The 22,835-nt window shown below is 38.2% G+C and overlaps 1 protein-coding gene across 4 annotated transcripts in view; it reads left to right on the forward strand.

The window, feature by feature from the left end:
* The window catches only part of LOC127627449 (cell adhesion molecule 1-like), a 479,283-nt gene that overhangs the window by 451,512 nt on the left and 4,936 nt on the right, over positions 1-22,835 (forward strand). For 2 of the 4 annotated variants that reach the window (XM_052103833.1, XM_052103830.1), the window contains one exon: positions 4,271-4,303. The exons of 1 other annotated variant lie outside the window; for it this stretch is intronic. In XM_052103833.1, the coding sequence (XP_051959793.1) occupies positions 4,271-4,303 (33 nt within the window). The remainder of the gene's footprint in view (positions 1-4,270; positions 4,304-22,835) is intronic. One more of the 4 variants, XM_052103831.1, reaches the window with a different exon arrangement.

The raw sequence follows: 22,835 nt of genomic DNA on the forward strand, positions 1-22,835 counted from the left end.
TCTCAGCAGTCCTGACTGTCAGTTGTAGTCTGATTTGGTGGCTGAACAAAACCAGACAGGTATAGATGTACACAGGACAAACTCAATGTTGGTTGAGTAGGCCAATGATGGCACAATATGGCCAGAAATAACTGGCCATATTGTGTAAAAATTGCAAGTTAAGTATTTGGCCTGCAGCCTTGTGCCTATGGCTGATTATCAGCCTTGCTGATTTTCAGTACAATGAAAAGTGAGTACAGTGAGACAAGAAGTAGGAAAGATGACTGCAATACCCAGATAACCAGTGAAAAATGTATTATATATCACACAGTATACCTGTATGTGCGGTCATTATTCAGAAAAATCTGACCGTTGGATAGTGTGTTGACTAGTAAGAATCAAGTTTTCCAGAGAGCAGTGTAATAATAGTTTAATAACAGACTACATTTTCCTGTGTTTATTATACAATATTTTCTGGTTTATATAAACAGCTTTAATTAAGCCTTCATTGCTTAATAGATTTATCTAAATGCGTAATGCTTTAGTATATTTTTACCCTCATTTTGCAATGAAAATCTGCATGCTGTTGAGATTCAGGAGTTGTGTACTTCCCCTGGGCACTGGGCACATGTTCTGCTGTTGTCTCCTGAGCCACACAAAGCTGTCACAATTAGCCACAAAGCTGTGTGCCTATTGTCATCTCTGCTGATATCAGCTGCTGATGTAAGCAAGGACAACGCCTCAGGTGACCTAGACTGAGACAACGGTCCAGGCGCAAGAGGGGAAAGCCATTGCTCGTCAGCTGACTAAATGAGGGGCTTCTTGCCTGAACCATTAATGGGCTCAGCAGGCTTCCAGAGGCCTCTGTGATGATTGAGAGTTGGAGGAGAGGTTGATGATTGTAATGCTTATTTTGGAACAGATCCCTTATTTTTTTGTCCCTTGATGGCAATAAATAACCAGGCCAGCTCCATTATATATGCCATGCTTTCTCCTTTTTTGCAAAAACATTCTCAAAACCTTCTGCCTGATGGGAATCGAGGGTTGATGGAAACCCCCACTTCCCTCTTAATGTCAAATAAAAACCTGAAGATGGTATTGCTCATGTTGATTGTGTTTTATTTGTAGGCACCTGCATCATCTCACCACTTTGTCCTTGAACTATTTGCCTAAAGAATTTTGTGCTCACATTCATAGGGACTGACAGTTAATGTTTGATCATGTTTCACTTTCAAACTTCTCCAGCCAAAAGCACAGCAGCTCAAGACTTGCACAAACATGCTGTGTGGCAGTAAGTGCAGTGGTATACAAGTCTTTCATTTTATTTCAATGGAAGGTGGAAACCCATTTGAAGGACCTAATGCCAGTGGTTTGCTGAGAAGTTCTTTCAATGAGTATGCTAAATGACTCACTGTGCTTTTGTGCATGGTGGATGCCTTTAATGAGAGCACGTTTTATTTTGAAACTGAAAGAGCAATCTAACACTCAGTGGGTTGATCCTCCTGACCCACCTCAAGGTTTTTACCTAAAGGCCTTACAGCAAGGGTGGCAAGAAAGACCTTCTCTCTCTCTAGTTCTTTGTTACATTATTTTCTCTCAAGTATATAAGAGCTGAGAGCCTCTCACATACTTCCTTTTGCTGAAAATGCATGTAGTGTTTAAAGGTCTTGTAACCCAAAGGTCCCAAGATCTAAATTCACAAAAGGGCAAACTATAAATGCCAGGGATGTAACCTCAGGTTGCTTCAAGGAGATTACCCCTGTAGATAATGCACTGCAATTCACATTGAATTAATGGCAAAGTAATAGCTAACTTTGCAAATTGACTGTTTTCAAACAGGTTTCCCGAACACTCCCCACATATTCTGTTGGTAGGAAATAGATAGTCTTGCCCTAAACCCACCATTGGTTCAGCCAATCTTGCTGTATCAGGCCCTAATTCCAACTAATATTAAGATGCATTTCGGGTGATCCAATCACATGTGGTCTGCCCTAAATACAGGTCTAAACAGGGTCTAAAACATTTTGTGATCGGATCGCAGAAACCACATAGGAATATTGTCAAAAACGAATGTGTCCACACTGCATTTGTGGTGTGAACACTTATCCGTCCTGTATGCTTCTTGTCAGCAGTGGCACGCTACCCCTCACCTGTCAATCAAACCGCTGTGCTCAAACAAGAGTTTAAACTTTGATGTTTACAAGCAGATTTAAAACAAAATGTCCAGAAAATTAAAAAAAGCAAATACGTACACAATCATGAGAGCTTCACGGTTCTTCTTTAGTGTGTCTGATTTTAACACAAATGACAAGCACGGACATACTCCACTAAAAAAGCACATAATTCTGCTTGACATATTGCATCTATGCTTATATTAAATTTCTTTGTTGTGCTTTAATGTCATGCATTAACACACTGACATATTGATTGATGTACTGTATGTCGTCATACAGTACGCCCTCCCCGCCAAATCCGAACACAAGTGGTCACAGGAGATGCATAGAGACATTTTTTCATAGTGCCACAGTGTTTATACTATTTGGGGAAATCAACCTATAAATTGGCTTAAATAAAGCTAATTTCTGCATATTAAGCTGGGATATGAGAAAAAAAATTTAACATAAAAAATACACACTTTATATTAATTACTTTGTGACTTGAAGAAAGTCTTCCAAAGAAAATCTTTGAAGCATTCTTGATCTCTGTCTTCAGATCCAGGGAACACTCCTTACTCATCTACCTTTTCTAACTGTGCTTGGTATTCTGTGCACCATCTGCACCACTTCTATCCATCAATCTCTGATAAATATTGAGGAATACTTAACTGAATGCGAATCATCAAAGCCAACAACTGGATTAGGACTAGATCCTATCTAATCGAGCCGGGAGACAGCAAGTTGTGCAATAAGGGCAAAGTTTGTGTTGCCCTTACAGTTGATTGACATCTCTAATGTGTCTGTCCATAACGAGCACCTCTGCATCATTGTTCTCCTGGTGTGTTTGAAGTGCTCTCTGCCCTAAGGTAATGCACCAGGATCGGGGCTCACATTTTTTTATGTTATATGTTTGCTTCCATATTTCAGTCAGGGCTTTTCATCAGCTCAAAGCGGAAAAGGGAGCCTCAATTCCTATGTCATATCAGAGGAATTACCTCAAGCAGTAATGCAGGTTTACACTTCAAATGAGTTGTCAACATTTCAAAAAGTCCTTCCTGTACGATTGACTAATTACGTGTGATAGTGGTAAAGCTGTAAAATTGGTGTTTGTATTATTATTTTATGCCATAGTTCTATTTTATATAGCATATAATGTGGATTGGGGCTTATTAGTCATTCCATGTGATTTTAATGTGCCACAGTGTCCCTTTTAACTCAACAGTCAGAGCTGTGAGAAGCAATAGAAAAGGTAATGTAATGTTGTTATCATTTATTGAGAGTGCTGTGGTCCTGCTATATTGATTTTGGATGCAGGAGTGATTGTCTGTGCATTGGAAATTATCTACAATACATTTTCAAAGCAACTCACCACATAGTCATGTTTAACTCTTCAGTGTTTTGCATGTAATTTTGACCTGGTTTAGACATTAAAACAGATTTTCTGCAATTTAAAGGGATAGTTCACCCAAAAATAAAAATGTTTGTAGTCATTTACTCAACCTCATGTCCAAGACAAACCTGTATTAATTTTTCTTGTGTAAAACCCAAAGGAGAGAAGCAAGCAAGGTAAAACCCTAATGCAAAGAGTTAGCCTCGGTCACCAATCACTTTCATTGCAACTTTTTTCATATATTCAAAGTGAATGGTGACTGAGACTAATTCCTTTTGTGTTCCATGTAATAAAGAAAATAATATGGTTTTGGAACAAAAGTAAATGATGACAGAATTTTTGTGGGAGAACTATCACCTATAACATCACATTTTTTGAGTCTTCAATGGTAAAAGCACTGAAGGTTTTGTGTACCTTTAATGTAGACCTTAAATAAAAAAATGACCATAAATATTCTGCTCCATTTCCAAAGAGAACAATGTTACTGTGTTTTAGCTGTCAGACTTGTAATGTGGTGATGCCCTGTTTAATGTACAATATATTTGATTTTGTGTACCGTTTTCATTCTACTGTGAGTTTGCTCCAATGTGTTGGTCGTACTGTACTTTACTGTTGTAATTGTCTGTAAATGCTTGCTTATCAGTTCCACTTGTTTTTTCCCCCATTTCTCCTTTTTATGCATGCTGTTCCTCCTGTTCCCCTCCTTCCTCCTCCTCCACCGCACCTCCTCTCCTCGTGTGCTCAGAAGCTGCGCCCAGCACTGAAGCCGCAGCTCACGGTTGGTACCTTTCCCTCCTTCTTCTGCCAGCACAGCATGGCATTATCTGCATGCCAGCTGAGTACAGTGTGGCACGTAATACCTCCTGCTTTTACAGATTGCTGGAGACATGCATGGGATGTGGGAATAAAACTAATATTAATTTGCACTATATATGTCTTCCTGTCTGTCTGTTTGCCTGTCTGTCTGTTTAGGGGCCAATAACGTGGTGCTTGTTTATTTTATTTTTTGTTTTAAGTTATTCAAAAATATATTCAACATTCAATTCACACAAAACTATTGCATGAATACACCTCTACTATGATGAACATGCTTTCAAGCTTATGAGTTCAAAGTCATTTTGATATTTTTTTCTGGGGTTTAAAGTTAAAAAGTCTTAGTGATGTAATTCATTACAAACTTTACTTATTGAAAAAATGTGCTGGTATAAGAAGTTTGAAATAATCTTTGATTTGATAGACTTTTTTTTTTTTTTTTTTTATAATAATAAAAGTCAGGTGGTGTAACCAACATGCAGGTAGCCATTTTGTTGTCAAGTGAGTAGAAAAATAAAATCTTTAAGCGTCATGACTGACTTATGAGGTCATTACATTTAAAATAAAATTCAGATATTCTGACTTTTGCATGAAAAGGTATAGTTTGTTTGGGTCAAATGGAGTAACAATGAGAAAACTTATTAATGACCCAAAAAATTACACACATATATATATATAGTATCTAGATTTGTTTTTACATTATTATTAATTATGAAGTTACAGTATGTTCATTCAGGTGTAAAGAATTTTTATATCTTTTACTTGTTAAGTCATTAAATAATGTAATTTCTTTATTTATTTTTTTCAAAATATAATAAAACTGACATGAACACAAAGAGTACATTTCTATGAACTCGACATGTATTTTAATCTAGATATTTAAAAGATTTCTAATTTATATAATCTTGTGCAATCTTATTTGTCAATGGCCCTTAACTGTCCATATGCCACATATGCTTTATCCCTATCGTCAGTTACCCACAAAGACCTGGCTGTTTGCCAGAACGCTCCTCTAAGAGTTTTAATCCAATTCACCCCATCATTCCAGATCACATCTCCATCCTCTTGCATGAGCCCTCGTCAAGTCCTTATTGGCATTTTTACTCACCTTTTGAGTCCTTGTAGAGCTCCCAGCAGACACTCTTAATCCCCCGACAAAAATGTTTCATTAATTTAAATTATTTCCATTATTTCCAGATCTATTAAGTTATTCAAAAATTCACTCAACATTCAATTCACACAAAACTATTGCATGAATACGCCTCTACTATGATGAACATGCTTTCAAGCTTATGAGTTAAGTCATTTTGATATTTTTTTCTGGGGCTTAAAGTTAAAATGTCTTAGTGATGTAACTGTCTAGAGACTTATTACAAACTGTACTTATTGAAAAAACAAATGCTGGCATAAGAAGTTTGAAATAATCTTTTATTATTATTTGAAAAAAAAAAAAAAAGTCTATCAAATCAAAGTCAGGTGGTGTAACCAACATGCAGGTAGCCATTGTGTTGTCATGTGACCAAAAAAATAATCCCATATATATGCCACATATGCTTTATCCCTATCGTCAGTCACCCACAAAGACCTGGCTGTTTGCCAGAACGCTCCTCTGGGAGTTTTAATCCCATATACCCCATCATTCCAAGCCACATCACATCTCCATCCTCTTGCATGAGCCCTCGTCAAGTCCTTATTGGCATTTTTACTCACCTTTTGAGTCCTTGTAGAGCTCCCAACAGACACTCCTAAGTCCACCAGCAATCATTTTTCATAAATTTATATTATTTCCAAATGGCTGTTTTTTTATTTCTGAGAAACTAATGGAGGGCTCTTTCTCTACATGATGCAGATGGCATTGTACTTCACCTTGGTATGCCAGCTCTGTGCTGAAGTCACAGAAAGGGGACTATTTGCATAGCTCATGGTCTTTATTGTATTTTACAATATAATACAAAACACTTTCTAAAATAATTAATCCCTTTATCTTTCTCTAACTTTCAGTGTGCAGAGGAAGATGCTTGTGTTAATGTGTTAGATTAAGTAAAAATAATATCATGATACTGTGTAATTATGTCACCTGTGCCTCATATAACACCCTCTAATTATTTAATTAGTAGTTGTGTTGTATGTTGCAGCAGATCACACTTCAACAGAATTTTTCTTTAAAGTACCTCCAGTGACCTTGTGCTTGGATCAGTTGGGTATCACTATTTGTTTACTCATATCTACAGCTTTACTTATGTAAAAGGTTAAACCATATATAAGTGATTGAACAGCTAAAGGTTAGAGCTATTCTTTTCTATTTGCATAATTTTGACGTGCCATCTTTGACTGCAGAAACGTGGTCAGGCTCAACTGTGTAGCAGAGCTATAATTGAGCTTTTGTGCAGTTCACTGCATTTCTAAATACAATGTTGCAAGGCCAGTGTTAACCTTGTACAGTTGTATCAGCCTACCAGTGATGTATTACACAGTATCACTGTAAGCCTTCAAAAAAATCCAGGCAGTTTTTGATTCTACAAAAGGGTTTTGGTCATGCTCAAAGAGTGCAAGGTTTTATCTTGGGAAATACATTGGTTTTAAATGTATAGTGCTTCTTATCTTTGTGTTGTCTAGATATGACATATAACTTTTTGTGTGCTTAAAATGTTCTTTCAGTGCAATAAAAAGGGTTAGTGTTAGTCATCTCAGTACTTCATGTGCGCTTTTCTCATTATCAAAATGGACAGGAAATACCTTGTTTGTAAAATGTCAGGCATGCTCCTTCATTCTTTAATCCGACTGTGAAACTGATGTCCTGACCTGTTGCAAATATGTGTTTCTGGTAATGTTAAGATGCTTGTTTGTGTTGGAAACAGCATTTCACACTGCTGTCTAACAGCTATAATACAAGTGCAAAATAAAACATTCAGTGTTTACTCCAAATGCAGCTACCAAGAATTAAGGCACATTGTTAACAGAAAAACGTAGTTGCCCTCATAGAGCAGTTTATGATGGCAGTGTAAAGCATATGTTCCTCTTCAGAAGTATCTCGAATTTCCATCTTGTCACACCTTGTGTGTTTTATGTGGTTCACTTTGTAGCTCATGCACATACTCTGTTTTCCATCTTATTTTTCTGGGCTGCTCTAACTGTTTGGGAGATTTCTCTTCTCTCTGATAACAGTCTTTTTTCACCCGCTCTGGTGTAGCCTAGCAACAAGCTGTTCAAGCAATAAGTGGGGTTTTCAGCAGAGGTTGAGTTAGGAGGCTGAAACAGTGGGCAAGAATCCTTACTAGAACCGAAAGCTACTGTGTTGCTAGAAAAACAGACCTATTTGTGTATTTTTGTTACATTTGTTGCCCTTCATCGAGACTTTCTTTTTTAGTCAGGAGACTAAATCAGTGTCATTTGACTTAAAGCTGAAGTTTGTAATTTCTGTCCCACTTGTGCCCCCAGAATGGAACTGCAAAAATATAGTGCCACAGTGAGTGTTTACAGTTTTAGAGAGAATTAACCTACAGATGTCTTACTTATAGTTGGGATAGTATTATAATGCTGGAAGAATTACACACTACAACTTTAAAGGGTTAGTTCACCCAAAGATGAAAATTCTGTCATAATTTGCTCATCCTCATTCCAAACTTATTTGACATTCTTTCTTATGTGGAACATAAAAGATGTGATGTAGAATGTAGAAGTCTTCATCACCATTCACTGTCATTGTAACTTTGTTTTTACATACATGAAAGTGAAATGTGGCTTACACATTTCTGCTTGACCATGTTCTTTTGTGTTCCATTTTTGTGTTAGATTGAAAGGCATATATGTTTAGAACAAGCTAATGGTCAGCAAATGTTGACATTCTTTTTGGGGTGAAACATCCCTTTAACTTTGTCCGATTTTATATATACTGTATACAGTATATGCACTCACTGAGCACTTCATTAGGTAAACCAGCTTAGTCATACGATTATCTAATCAGCCAATTATGTGGCAGCAGTGTAATTCATAAAATCACGCAAATACAGGTCAGGAGCTTCAGTTTATGTTCTCATCAACAATCAGAATGGGGAAAAATTTTGATCTCGTTGATTTTGACCATGGCATAATTGTTGCTGCCAAATCGTCTGGTTTTAGTTTATCTGTAACTGCTGATCTCCTGGGATTTTCAAAAGTCTTTAGAGTTTGCTGCGAATGGTGCCAAAAACAAAAACATCCAGTGAGCAGCTGTTCTGCGGACTGAAACGCCTTGTTAATGGGAGAGGTCAACAGAGGATGGCCAGACTGGTTTGAGCTGACAGAAAGGCTACGGTAACTCAGATTAGCCCTCTGTACAGTTGTAATGGGCAGAATAGCATCTCAGAATGCACAACATGTAATTTCTTTCCCACTTGTGCCCCAGAATGGAACTGCAAAAATATAATGCACACAGAGACAAATTGAACCTACAAATGTCTTACTTTTAGTTTGTAAGTAATACTGCATATTAAGTTGGGATAGTAAAAAGTATTGTAACACTGAAAAAATAACACACTTCAACTTTAAAGGGTTCGTTCACCCAAAAATTTAAATTCGAACCTTGAGGTGGATAGCTTACAACAGCAGAAGACTATGTTGGGCACTTTATTAGCCCACCAAAAAGGGGGCCTCTATGTTTGATTGCTCATACCTTAAAAATGCATAAAGTCACTTGCACGATTTTTGGTGAACTGCTATAACTTTTTGTAACAAAAATACACCTGTGACATCATTGTGAGGCCCATTTTGTGTGTGGGGGGGCAAATGATTTACATATTTATGTATTTGTAGCAGGTTGTTGCTCATGATGGCGTCACAGTTACGTCATTTTGTTGTTTACAAAAAATCGTAGAAGTACACCAAAATTCTTGCAAACACCTTGCATTTTTAAGATATGAGCAATCAAACATCACTCTGAAATATATCACAATATGGAAGTTAAATGGATTGCAAGTACCATTTCAAATTGTCTTTTAACAGGATAGGCAGTGTGGTGTGGCTGAATATGAATTACACTGCAGAATAAAAGAAACATAGCTTTTGGGGTCAGATAGATCAAATCTTTATCTGCGTGTCAGCAACCCTGTCAAACTCTTACTGTATCATCACACACTGGAACCCCTGGTATTAATCTCACCCTTCTTCACCTGACCCAATGCTTGTGTGCTATCACACCCTTCTCTGCCTGCCTCCTCTCAAGCTGATTTATTGCTATCATGACACTGTTTTCTGTGCGTTGGGGATCTGTAGTAAATTCTGATAGTGAGAACCCATTTAGCAGCTCCTCTCCATCTGGCTCTCACTCTATATCGCTCCATCCAGGCATACTCCTCATTCCTGTTTATTTCCAAAGAGAATGATTGAACACACTTCACTTCATTTTGTCATCCATTGTTCAGTGTTGCACTGCTCAACATGTTTAAGGCTGGGCTCAGTTAACATGATGGTAGCATCTTTTGATGATTTGTTCCAAGTAACAATGGTGCAAGAGCCTGCATGAAACCAGGTGTAATAACTGCTTTGTCTGTCATGGATTTTGACAAATTGGAAATCACTCCACACTGGCCAACTGCTTTTGGAGGACTGTTTGCTTGCAATTATAAAAGTAAAACTTTTCAATCCTTGTTTTCAATTTGATGGAGTTGGTCTTTACATAAAGGAATGGGTCTTTTAATAACGGATGTAATAATGGTTTTCATTTTTCTGTTGCTTGGCCACACCTCTGTCACAATTTCCATAATAGCAACGAATGAATTAAATCTACATTTTTGTCCTATGAATGATAAAAAGAGTGTCTTTTGTGAAACAAAGCCGCTATAATAAATGGCATGCTTTAGAAAAGGATGAATAAAAATCTGCGAGTGTCACACATGGTGCCAAAATTAAGCAAGGGCTTATTTAAGCCTATCTCTCCCTCCAACGCACCCCTCGCTCTCTCACCGGTAAATCTAAGCCCCTGTTTGACATGAACTTAGCCACCTCTGATGTGAAGCTGTTTTATATGCTGACAGAGCCCATGTTAACTGCTTCTCCCTCATCCTCTCAAAGCAGTCGCCATGACAATTCCCTTGCCCATTGTGGCATAGTAAAGCCTGTTACTTAACGTCTTGTTTTCAAACACTGATTTGAATTCCCTTCATGCATAGGAAAAAACCACACGAAAAGGTTTGACTCTGTGAGGATGTACATGTAAACAAATGTGTGTTCTCGTGGTTGTACCTACTGATGATTTTAGTTAGTAAGTATTTAGTAACCATTATTTAACATACTATTACTCATTTGAGCAAACCCCATAACTCTAAATATAAACTCATCCTACACGGTTGTGCTACAGTGTTACCTCAAATTATGTGTTGTTTTTTGAGAGGTATGTATACTTACATTGAAGCATTGAAGGCCATAGCTAGAGACCAAAATATCACAGAGACTTGGCAGTTTGCTATGTTGACTTGGGCCAGAATGTAACCACACAGAACACCCTGGAAACCATTTAGCAATGCATTAAAATGACTCAGACCATCTTGGCAATTCATAGCTATGCCCTAGTAACCATCTTCAACACACTAGCATTGTGCGAGCACTGCACAAATATTCATTATTAAATATTTTATCTTCACTAAACTGTTGATATTCTGGATGTTGTTGATATTTGTTATTTTTTTATGGTTTCATCCTCAGAGACTAATAAGGTGGGACATCCATCTTTATCCATTTGTGTCAAATGCAACATTTTCCTATTTTTCCTAATTCTACTCATTGATAAAGCTCCCTTTTAGCTTACATATGGTCCCCTCACTTTGGAACAGTTATATGTGGTCACCTGAGGCTTAGTGTCCTTGCTCCTTCTCCAAAGACGAGCATTTGCTCTTTTATCGCTCATCTGTCCACCTGGCAGAAAAGGGCAGGATCATAACAGCTCTGGATCTGTAGTGTTAGTCGATGCCCCTTTCGCTCTTTTGTCCTCCAGTAGGAGAGGAGAACAGGATGGAAAGGACACGCCTGCCAACACGCCTGTCAGCCTTAGCCCAGGAGAAGAAGATAATTGAGCAGATTCTGAACCTCAGGGAGTGCCACAGCAGAATACAGTGGGATAATGACCACTTTGTTCCCAGCTGGACTGCGGCAGGTGAAGCAGAAGAGTTGGTACCTTTAATGTCCCCGAATTGTCACATTTGGATGCCATCACTGCTGGGGCTTTCATCAATCAACAGGAATAAGTTATTCTGCAGCTTCAAGGGTAGCCTCCTTTGCAGACTTTCTCTGAGTCTGCCTTTACACTCATCTTTCCTTATATCTTCCTTCTCACAACCATAGTTCCTCGTTTTGAGCGACTGACATGGCTGTCGGTAAAGCTTTGCTGTGGTGTGTAGTGTGTGTGATGAGCTGGGTTTGTAGTAGTGCTGGCGTGTGAATGGTTAAGGCAGGGCTACGAGGCGCCTTCAGGACTGCCTGCGGGGGCCTCGCAAGTGATGCGCATATGCCGCAGTAATTAGTCTGAGAATCGCACAGCATTAACAGAAGCAGAGGTTTAGGATGGCGAGTGTGCACCTCTCTCACTGCTCAGAAATCTCCTCCACTGACTGGTAACTGGAATGTAGGGATACAGCTCGGAGAGGCTGCCCGGGAGGAGGTTGAAAGAACTTGGTTGTAAGATAGCTTCTTTCCTCCAGTAGATGCAGACAAACCAGACGTGAATTTCTGAAAGAAGATTACCCTTACCTGCATGGCGCCTAGTCCCATACACATCAGAGATGACCCAGCCACAGTCAAGTTGTCCATATATATAATCTGCTCTCCAGATTTGTACCTCTTTTTTTGGATTGAGAAATAATGCAAGCCCAATTGGCTCACTGCTAAAGATCATTTTCTTAATCAGTATTTTTAATCTTATTTTCCAGTAAAAAAAATCTAAGCATACTAAAAACAAGATACATTTACTTGAAAAGCAAAGTGACATAAGTCTTAATTCCTTGCCCCACTGTCAAATAATTTTTACATGTTTTAAGCATAATCCACACTAAACAAGATCTTTTCTCAAATCTTATGTCAAATATATTCATGTAAACTATCCAACATCCTTAAACAAGATACATTCATTTGAAAAGCGTTTTTGGAGCTTGGGAGTTTTGGACCCCATTGACTTACATTGTATGGACAAATATACATCATACATCCTGTGAAATATATCCGTGTTCCACATAAGAAAGTCATACAAATTTGACACCGCATGAGGGTGTGTAAATGATCAAATGATATAAAATAATTTTTGGGAGAACTATCAAGAAAATGCAAGTTGCCAATGGGGTAAGAAAAATAAATAGTTTAAAAAGGATACCCACAATCACCCACATGAGTGCATCCATACGTGTCGGAGCACACATATGGATGCACTAGTCCACAGCTCTGAAAATCTTTCCTCATTATTAAAATTCTGTGTCTCCCACTTTCCCTTACAAGAGTTTACTGCAAGGTTTGCCTGAAAGGTAACATAAGTGTTATTAAGTGAAACTAGGTCATCCATCCTACCTCTTTCATCAAGCAATTAAGTGTCCTTGAGCATCGTTTAAGCCTCACGTGAAACATTACTGTTCATAGTCTAGCTTGCTGAGAAAAAAATTAATGTTTGAACATCTATAATCTCCTCCCTGCTGACTCTGTAACTATAGTTGGCCAAAAAGCTCATGCTGAGAGCAGGGAAACTTTTCCCTCTCCAGCCCAGGAACTGAAGCTAAGAGCAGACTATCCTTTCATGTGAGGACTGTATTAGATGGACACCTGTGCAGGCTTCCTCCAGTCAGCCAGCCAAATGTTTTCATTTACACAACCAGGAAGTGGCCTACCTGCTGTGTTGGAGATACAGCATCGCTTTGTTAGTTCTCAAAGCAACAGAAATTTGGCAGAAGCCACACAAAATGAGGTTCCAGGGGCCTCAGCTAGATATGTCCCCTTACAAGACATCTTATGACTTTTTAATTCATGACTTTACCCCTACTGTTTCGAGACTCATTGCGGAAGATATAGCCATTTACGTGCTAGCTCTGGTAAAGTCAGTGAGAGTGTGGGAGGCAGATCTCTGCTCTATTGATGACCCCAGCCTGTTGAGCCTAGTTTGTGGCTCCACTCTGCCGAAGGCGATCGGATATTGTCTGGCTCTGATGGTTTACTGGCAACCAAGGGGGAAGAATTAACACAGATCCCTAAGCTCGAGGGAAATGAGGGAGGATGCATCAGAGGAATACACCCATCTCACCAATGGCTTTGTACGGTTCCCTGGAATGGACATTTTATCCTGGATTAGCTCTGACAAACTTCACTTCCCCTGCTTCTCACAGAATGGAATAACGCAAGTCCCTTGTGTTGAATGTGTTGTTACCAGATTTGCATAATGCAGGATTGTTGTAAATGCGAGTTAGTCCACAAAAGCAGTAGAAGCAGGCTGAGGATTTATTGATGTTTGAAGGGCAGACGAGAAGAAGCAAAGGCAAAACATGGCCTGATTGTACTGGAAAGTGTCTGAACTCGCAAATGATCAAGTGTATTAGAAAACATATCTTAATTGCAGGATTGTACGATTGTTGGATTATCATCTACAAGTAAGCCTCAAGCACACCTGACGAGCTAAAAATTTATGAAAACAAAGCACCTTGTAAAGGTTGCCCTCATTCCATGCCCTGCCTCCAAATGCCCCTTCTGCCCCAGTTCTGTGTACTGTACCTATAAATCTGGGGAGGCTGCCGTATGTGTCAGTGGTGATGGAGCTTCAGGCAGGGACTAAAAAGGAGGAGTGGCCACAGTAGAGGAGATGATAAACAGACAGTAGAAAAAAGAAAGGGCAACCTGGATGTTAATGTTCCCAGGTTTTCCAGAATTAAAGTCAGCCCTATTCATTTGTGGAATATGGAAGCTAGGTATACCATGGTTTCCTAACTGCATTCCTTTTGTTGATCTATTTTCACCTGACACTCTAGTGGGTGCCATTATGAACTTCCTTTTAAAACAATTCGATTTTAATATGTTTAAGTGGGAACCCTTTAGAATGGCCCTAGAGATTTTAGCTTTGGAAATTGAATTGAATATAACCAGTGTTTGTCATCTTCAATAGGCCACGCTTGAGTGTAATCGCTAATCATAATGATTTGTCTGGAGGAACCCATGACACCCTTTATCTCAAACTAAAAAGACAATGTAATAGGAAACAAAATGGTTACTTGAGAGAGATTAAATCTTACTGTTCCTGACTTTGCCTTAATTTTTTCACAGACAATGTGACATCGCTTTCATTCTCACAGGATTTTTTTTTCTCTTTCAAATGTTGCTCTATTAATGCTACTGGGCTAAGACTTTGCCCTGCACAATGCTTAACAAAATCAACCTAGACTTTAATGCTTATCTTTAATAGATATCTAATTTAAATCATCGTCTTCTATATGCCAATATCCATGGCCCCTATAAAATACCACAGTTCTCAATTCATTCAAATATTTAAAAGAAATACCTTCAGAAAAAATACATTCAAATCCAATTTCATAGAGAAAAACCGCTGCGTATGTTTTACCGCTAAGTGCCCATAACAAATTCAAACATTATACATAATCCTCCGATCGGGGTGACAGCAACACTGGGGGTCAATGAGATTTTTAATTACATTTCCACTACAGCACAAAATTGCTGCTGGGCTGAAGGAACAGGTAAATATAGCCAAGGTTTGTAAAAACACATCTGTGATCCATAGGCCCGAGTGCAGAGTTATTTAATTCCAATCTGTTTCACACTTTCACCATGGCAATCACTTTTGCTTAATTACAAGATTAGAGGATCCAATTAGAAGATCTGCTGTCTTTGACATCAACACATCCTTTAAAATGAGACACTTTCTTTGCCCAGAGGGTAGACTCCTTGTCAAATCGATTGCGCTTGAGTGAGTGCGATGTGTTCTGTTTGCCCATGAACACAGTGACCCTGCCATTTTTTTTTTCAAAGGAGATTTCAGTGTCTCAATACGAAGAGAAAACACATTAACGCAAGCAGTCTCAGGAAGTCAGTCAACAGCCACCTTGCACACCCTACTGTCATTTTATTCCTTTTCTTTTCTGAAACCCACCATTCCATTTAGCACATCTTTTAATTTACCTATCACTTAGTCTAATAGCAGTGCTTGAAAGTAAAAGTAAAATGCAGTGAAGTGCAGCATTGTCTCTTCTCATTCCATCTATCATGGAAATGGCATACCTAGAGAGAGGAATTAAGAAAATTGCCACAGTCATGCCTTAGTTTTCAAAGTCAAAACAGATACACCTGATGCAGAAAAATTGCCTTTTTATGATCCTTCCATCTGATTTGAGGCACATTTTGGGTGTTCATTTTTGCAGTCAGTACATTGTAAGTGATTAGAAGCTTATTGAACATTCTAATGCCTCGCTTCTCATATTGCCATGACGGATTGATGTTGAAGTTTCATGAGTGAGTAAACGCTTGATGAATTTAATGAGATTTCTGGATTGAGGGATTTGTTGAACTTTATTAAAATATGAAGGACGGCAAACAGAGCAACAATTAGCCTTCATATGATCTACCAGCTAGACCATTGCAAATCAGCTTGTTATAGTTGCAGATATACGTATCATTGGAAATGTTTGATTATTAAAGGGATAGTTCACCCAAAAATGAAAATTCAGTCATCATACTCACCCTCATATTGTTTCTGTGTGTCTTTCTGTCTTCCGGGGAACACAAACTGAGATATTTAGGTAGAATGACAACCACCATTCCTATAAGTCACTTTCAGACACAGACTAACAAACTGCCTAACTCTTTTTGAGTTAATTATCCCTTTAAGCTGCCTTAGTATGATGACATCTGTATATTTACTGGTCAAATATTGAGGCTGAATTTTATTTTTAGTGGTGAAACCTTTGCTGTGATACCTGTTGGATAATTTGGTTTGGTAGTTTTAGAAAAACGCTGAATCCAAACTAAGACTCTGCCTCGAAGCTGAAACTGCCTCTGTGAAATGGCTCTGTGTGGAGCTGTATAATTACAGCCTAATCATGTGATATTAACTATGAAAATCACAGGCCTTTCTCAAAAACGTATTCATTATGAAAGACTCAAAATTATTATTATTTCGTTTTTCATACCCTCATATACCCTAACCTTGGAGTCACCAGATGATTAATAGGCTACTAGATTATTTAATAGATTATTTAATGCATTATTCAACAAATTAATTCATTTAAAGAATATTTTTGCATTAACTAAGAAATAAGGAAAAGAGGGAGAAATGTTCACATGTGGACACCCATTGAAGTGTATGAAGAGATACTGTGAAGACACAAAGTAATCTAATTTTAAGTAATTCTTTAAAAAAATCCTCCTCTCTCTGAAATGTCGTCACTGATGGAGAAAAAAGGAGTGAAATCAGTAAATAATGGTACAGTATCTAGTTGTACCACGAGAGGCCACTGACTTGTCCACAACACACATGGTGTTGATGGGACAGTTTGATGACCCGCTAATATCAGTCCAACTATCACACTTCATTGTCTTGGGAGATTTCTCCAAACCAGTAAGAATGACTTCTGTAGGAAGAGATGTGTTGCTGCACTTCTGCCCTTAGAGTCCTCACCTGAAAGCCCTCAGAGACATGTCCTCTCGTCCTGCTGACCAGATTGCTTTTGCGGTGGTATTTCGCTTATAACTCAAGGTCTTGGCATCATGCAGAGCTTTGTTTGCTCTCGTTCTCTCTCTTCCACCTTTCGTCTTCATTTGGACTTTGAACACCAGAATGAAATGTAAGCTTTGGGTTTTGGCTTTCCTTTGAGGTTGTGTGAAGTAGGGCTGAGACGTGATGGAAGTACAGTATGTTGGTATGTCTGTTATATAAGTATTCTTTGATTTATGTTTTCCGCTCATTGGCTTTGCTTTGAAACTCTCCATTTGAAGTAACACCATGTTTTACATTTTTTAATTATGTGTAAAAACAAAAAATATTGAACTTTATAAGGATCTTTGGACCGAAAAGGCTAAAGGGATTGATAACCTTTTAAAGGAATAGTTTAACCAAAAATTAACTATCCTTCCAAACCCCAAACCTGATCCGTCTTTTCAATGCAATGGCAGTTAATAGTCAATCACTTTAGAGCTGTAAACAGGACTCAAAAGTATTATAAAAGTAGTCCATGCTATTTCTGCATAATATTCCCAAGTCTTCTGATGACATATTTTAGGTTTTTGTTAGATACAACATGAAATTGTAAATTCAGTGAAAATCTTGATGTCAGTTGCCTTTTCATGCACGTGTTCATGCAAAAACTTACGTTGTTTGTAGCACTTAAAATGTTCTTCGCAAGGCACTCTGAACAAGCTTATCTCATAGCATTCATGGGAGTCGCTTGGACTACTTTTATTATACTTTTGGTCCTTTTTTAATCTTTAAAGTGAGGCACTAGCCATTGTTTTGAAAAGATAGGCCAAGATATTCATGAAAACATTCACATAAGAAAGACATATAGGTTTGAGTAAATTATGACAGAATTTTAATTTTGTGTGAACTATTCCTTTAAATCTGCAAGCCAAAGCTGTAAACTATATTGAGGCAAGAAACGGGGAATCTAATGAAGAGTTGTATAATGGTCTGTGTGTTTGAGTGGGATACATTCATTTTAGCATAACTGGATTAGATTGTCAAAGAAAAGTACTATAGGTTTTCTGGCAAAGAGTTATCATTTCAGGTAGAGAAAACTGTTTAGTTGAACACCAGAGCTCATAGGATCTTTCATCAAGTCCTCTCACTGTAGTTTGGTAGAATGTGTCCACTCCAGCCGGGTGATTTGCCCTGTTTCAAGCAAGAAATATGTTTGGTGCATCTTCTAGACTGATGCAGCTAAACCCCCCCTCTTTCTTTCCCTTTCTCGTCTCATATTCCTCAACACCACCTCCAGCAGTCTGATGTGTGAACCCTGAGAGCTCACAGCAATCCTCCTTCACCACAGGAGAGATATTTCAGAAACTGGAGACTGTGGACTCTTGGATGAGTGTCAGATCCTACCAATGATTCATTGTGCTAGCTAGAGGGGCGGTGCAATGCAATGCAATGCAATGGGACACTCCAAATTGAAGTTTTCCTCTGACGTCAATCTTTGATGAGCTTTCCACAAAGGGCATTCCTTAGCAATATAGATAGAAGCTGCTGAGCATGACCTCAGCGCAGACACAGTTAATTTGGATTAGATCAAAGTGGCTTTTATCAGTGCCCGATGGCACTCTTGCTTGCCAATTTCTGGAGAATGTTCATATACTTTCCCTCCAACTTCATATACGTAGAGTTAAACAGCATTCTCTGTCTTCCTTCACTATCTTGCTCGCTACAATTGGGTAATTGGGTATCCAGTCTCTTACTCTGCACTTATAAACGTTAAACAGGAATACTGTTTATGGTAATGATTCTTCCATAAGCACCATGCAGTACGTGTAATTATGTGACTCACTCTAGTCAAATTGAGAGCAAATTTCTGGGGTTTCATTAAGATGGCAATTTCTTGGAATTATTGGATATTCTGGAGGCAAAATAGCTGGTGAGATTAGAGGTGGTTGCTGGAGAATTACTAATTTCTTAACCATCTGTTTCTCAAATTACACATTATCCAAACTGTTGGTTCACAGTGGACTCTTATTGAATTACGGTTCAGTCATTGTGTTAAGGGTGGCTCCGCACGCCAGCGCACCTCCAAATACGGCAAAATCGTGAGCTTCAATATTCTTTCTTCATACAGCCCTTTCATCTATCTTACTGTGAGAGAGAAAATGTTGGAAGGTGGATAGGAGAAAGAGGACATTAAAATCACTTTAAGCTGGATGGGTAAAGACAGTCCCGTCCCTGTCCTCACTCTATTAGTTAAGTTATGTTGATTCTTTAAATTCCATTCAGTCAGAGAGAATTACCCAAGCCAGCAACAAGCCCATGAGCCAGTGGACAGGACCAGCACAGTATCTTAGAGCAAAGTGTGTTTGGAAAGAAGAGAGATCCTTGACATTCCTATAGTTTGTTTATCCCCATCTGAAGTCCAGTTCACATTAACATCTTAATAGGAATGTGTGTTAAACCATGTCTCTAACCCCCTCCCTTCCTTTTGACAAGCCTGAATTAGGTGTCAAGCAGACTTTAATTGAATCTGCCTTCCCTCAGGAAAAAAAAGGGAAATCTGAACTCAAAATAGCTTATTAGGTTTTTCAAGTAATGTTTTGTTGGGTATGGTGGTTTGCAACACAGCATCATTTCCACATCCCATCCTCACCCTCCTCACACAAGAGTTGTTTATGAGGTGAGATTGGGTGGGATGTTGTACAAGCACACCGCTCTGTGTTTTCTTGCTTTTCGTTATCCTCTAATAAGTTGTGGCCTGCCGTTTTTGTTTTTTTAACTCCCCCAGGAAATCCCCTCAGCTCTCTGGCTCAGGCCACAGATGAGAGCAGGAGATTGCCGTGGATAAACAGGGAAGGCTGATCAACTCCTCGTGACTGGATTACCAAGTGTTGGATTGCTCAGTCGCGACATCCTCCCTTTGCCTATCTTTCCTCTCTCATTGCCGTTTTTATCAAGTGAGATGTTTGGAGTGGGGATGAGCACATGAACCGATAAAATAGTACACAGACTCTAAGATGGAAAAGATACTTCAGACCTCCATATAATGGCTCCCTGTCTTTAAAAAAAAACATATTTCCCAGCAGGTTTCCGAGATATAAATAGAGTTTATTTTGTTATTAAGACCCTTCACACAGGAGGTGACGCAATAATGAGAGACAGATTGCTGACGACTGACCTGTTCACATTAAAAGCAAGGCGAATAATTTGCAATAGCACAACCATGCCTTTACAATATGTGCCGCTGATCGACAGTCAATTTTACTATTGTACAGTAAGTGGCACACTGCACCTTTCTGCTGGTCCGCCCTCCACATGTCATGGATGAGAAGAAATTATTGGCAAGTTCATGGAAGCACAGTATAAGAGACAACCGAATTCTCTAGCAAGCCTATCCAAAAATTTAACCGATAACACATTTACTGTTAAAATAAATGTTGTGACGTGTGACTGCCATGTACATCTACTTTGTTTGCATTTGTTCAAAACTCTACATTACCAAATAAACTTGATGACATAACGCTCTTAGAGTCTGTAGAATAACAAAGCAATAAAAAACAAATCCCGACAAAACCCAACTTAAGTCTGACCCAATGTAATATACATTAAAACTGTTAAAGACAGCACAGCTTTTAATGACAGCACAGCAATAATGATTACATAATTTTGTGGAGAAACCACAATATTGTTTGGATGAAGGACACTTTGATACAAAGACATACAGTATAAAGCTGATTAAATAGTTTTCATATATTTGGTGAAGAAAAACTACGTAAGATCCATAAATAAGTTTTTGAAAGTTATATAAAGGCAAATATGTTGCAATATATATTTTATGGTGAAGAGAACTCATGTGAGATTAAATGCAAAGGTGAAAATGCAGCAATATGAAATACATTATGAAGACAATTCATGTATCATTACGTTTTTAAAAGGGGATGAAAGGCAGAGATGCAGAAATATAATTAAAATTTTAAGAAAACCTATTTGAGAAAAGATGTTTTTGTTTGGCATTTGATGCAAAGAAAATACTCATACTGTACGTCCTCGCAGTTGGTTCAGCATTTCTCCCTTTGAGTTACTTCAGCATTTAATGTTGGTGGTTAAGACAGCTTTCTGTGCTTTAGCGCCACTAGTTGCACTGATTTTGGGAACTGCAACAGCTTCTGACATGTGATCCAAAGCTCATATTTTATTAGTCAGTGTGACCAGACGAGGATACAAAATCAACACGCTTCATAAAACCCGGGAATGGCTCCATAGGAATCCAATGTTTTTATTTCAAATATTTATTGCAGCGAAAATTTGCGTTTGGTGTGAAAAGGCCTTTACGTTGTTGTTTATTTGCTGTTGATTCTCTGTCCACATACTGTAGATAGATGACTTTGGATATGCTGAGATAATATATGCTGTTTATATGATAAACTACTTAATTGATGAGAGTAGTATTTCTAAATTATAAACACCAGAGATAAATGTAACAAACAACATAGGATATGATATTCCAAATAGAAAAGTAAAGCAAAAAAAAACCCTGTTGACAAACGTAATCAACTTGGCATCCTCTGGAAGTGTGCAGCTGTGTCTACTACTGGTAAGCCAAGTCGCATCATCAAACGGTGTTGCTAATAACTGATTGTATTCACATTTGGCCACGAAATGTCTTCAACCCTAAACTTTTAATTGGCTCCTACACTCAAATGCTCTCCTCCTCTTTAAATACACAGAAGAGTTTTTCACAAATCTCAGGTGTTACTAATCAGCCTTGGTGACTTCAAGATCTTGGCTTTCAGTTTTGACTCTTGCCTTTAAAGATGATGTTGGAAGTCTGTAGAGCGACGTCTCCTCTATCTATTTTCTCCCACTACCTCTCTTCAAACTCTTTAATTTCCGAGCCGAGTGTGAGATATTGATGAAAAATTTTGCTCCTCCTTTGCGCTGTGAAGAACCAATCAAGTCCACAAACCAGCATTAACTTTGGGTTGTCATGGATCCCTACACTTGATCAATAAACTTCACATATCATTACGCCACGCAGCCTCAGAGGCCTGCCTGGCTCTCTGGCTCAAATGGAATAAATCTTTGTTAAAAATGGCTTGTGATTTGTACTTTTAGTCTTGGGGCAAAGTGTATTTCTTCAGCTTTAGCTGGTAGATAGCTCAGAGTTTGTGCCAGTTTCGTTTGAGTTAAAGTCAGGACTGTAGTCGACAGAGGAATCTAAACAACAAACCCCATCTCTTCAAAACTCCACTGTCACCTTCGTAAATGTTTAACCATTTTCAGACTTTTTTTGCACCAGTTCCGTTTGTTTATTCATGTCTACAGTTTGAGGTCTTTTTCAGAAGGATTTCAAATATGCTTCTTTCTATGGAAGGCTGTATCCAAACTATCTTGTACAGAAGACACACAAAATATTTATACCAATGTATATGTCATTTGAAAATACTTGTTACGTAGTTGTTGTGTGTTATATGTACCTCTTGTATGAATTAACCTAACAAAACTACCTGATGTCTTTGTTCACTGCTGTGTTAAATTTTGTTCATTCTTCTAACATAAGTGATCTCCTTCTGTGGACCACATTTGTTTTCCAGGGAATCTTTTAATTTTATGTTAATTAATATTTCCAGCAATTTTGCTATTCAAAAGATTATTACTAGTGCTGAGTATTTACATTAACATTTTGCAGACACTTTTATTATTATTTTTACATGTTTTTTTACTCAACGCCGGTTGGAATTTTGATGCAATTTGATTCTCATAAATATAGGTATATTCATTTATAATGTCCTTTTTGCTTACATATGAAAGAAATTCTCTCTCAGCTAATGCTGTAAATTAAACAAGAACCTTCTAA

Source organism: Xyrauchen texanus, chromosome 34 (genome assembly GCF_025860055.1).
Source record: "Xyrauchen texanus isolate HMW12.3.18 chromosome 34, RBS_HiC_50CHRs, whole genome shotgun sequence".
Taxonomy (NCBI): Eukaryota; Metazoa; Chordata; class Actinopteri; order Cypriniformes; family Catostomidae; genus Xyrauchen; species Xyrauchen texanus.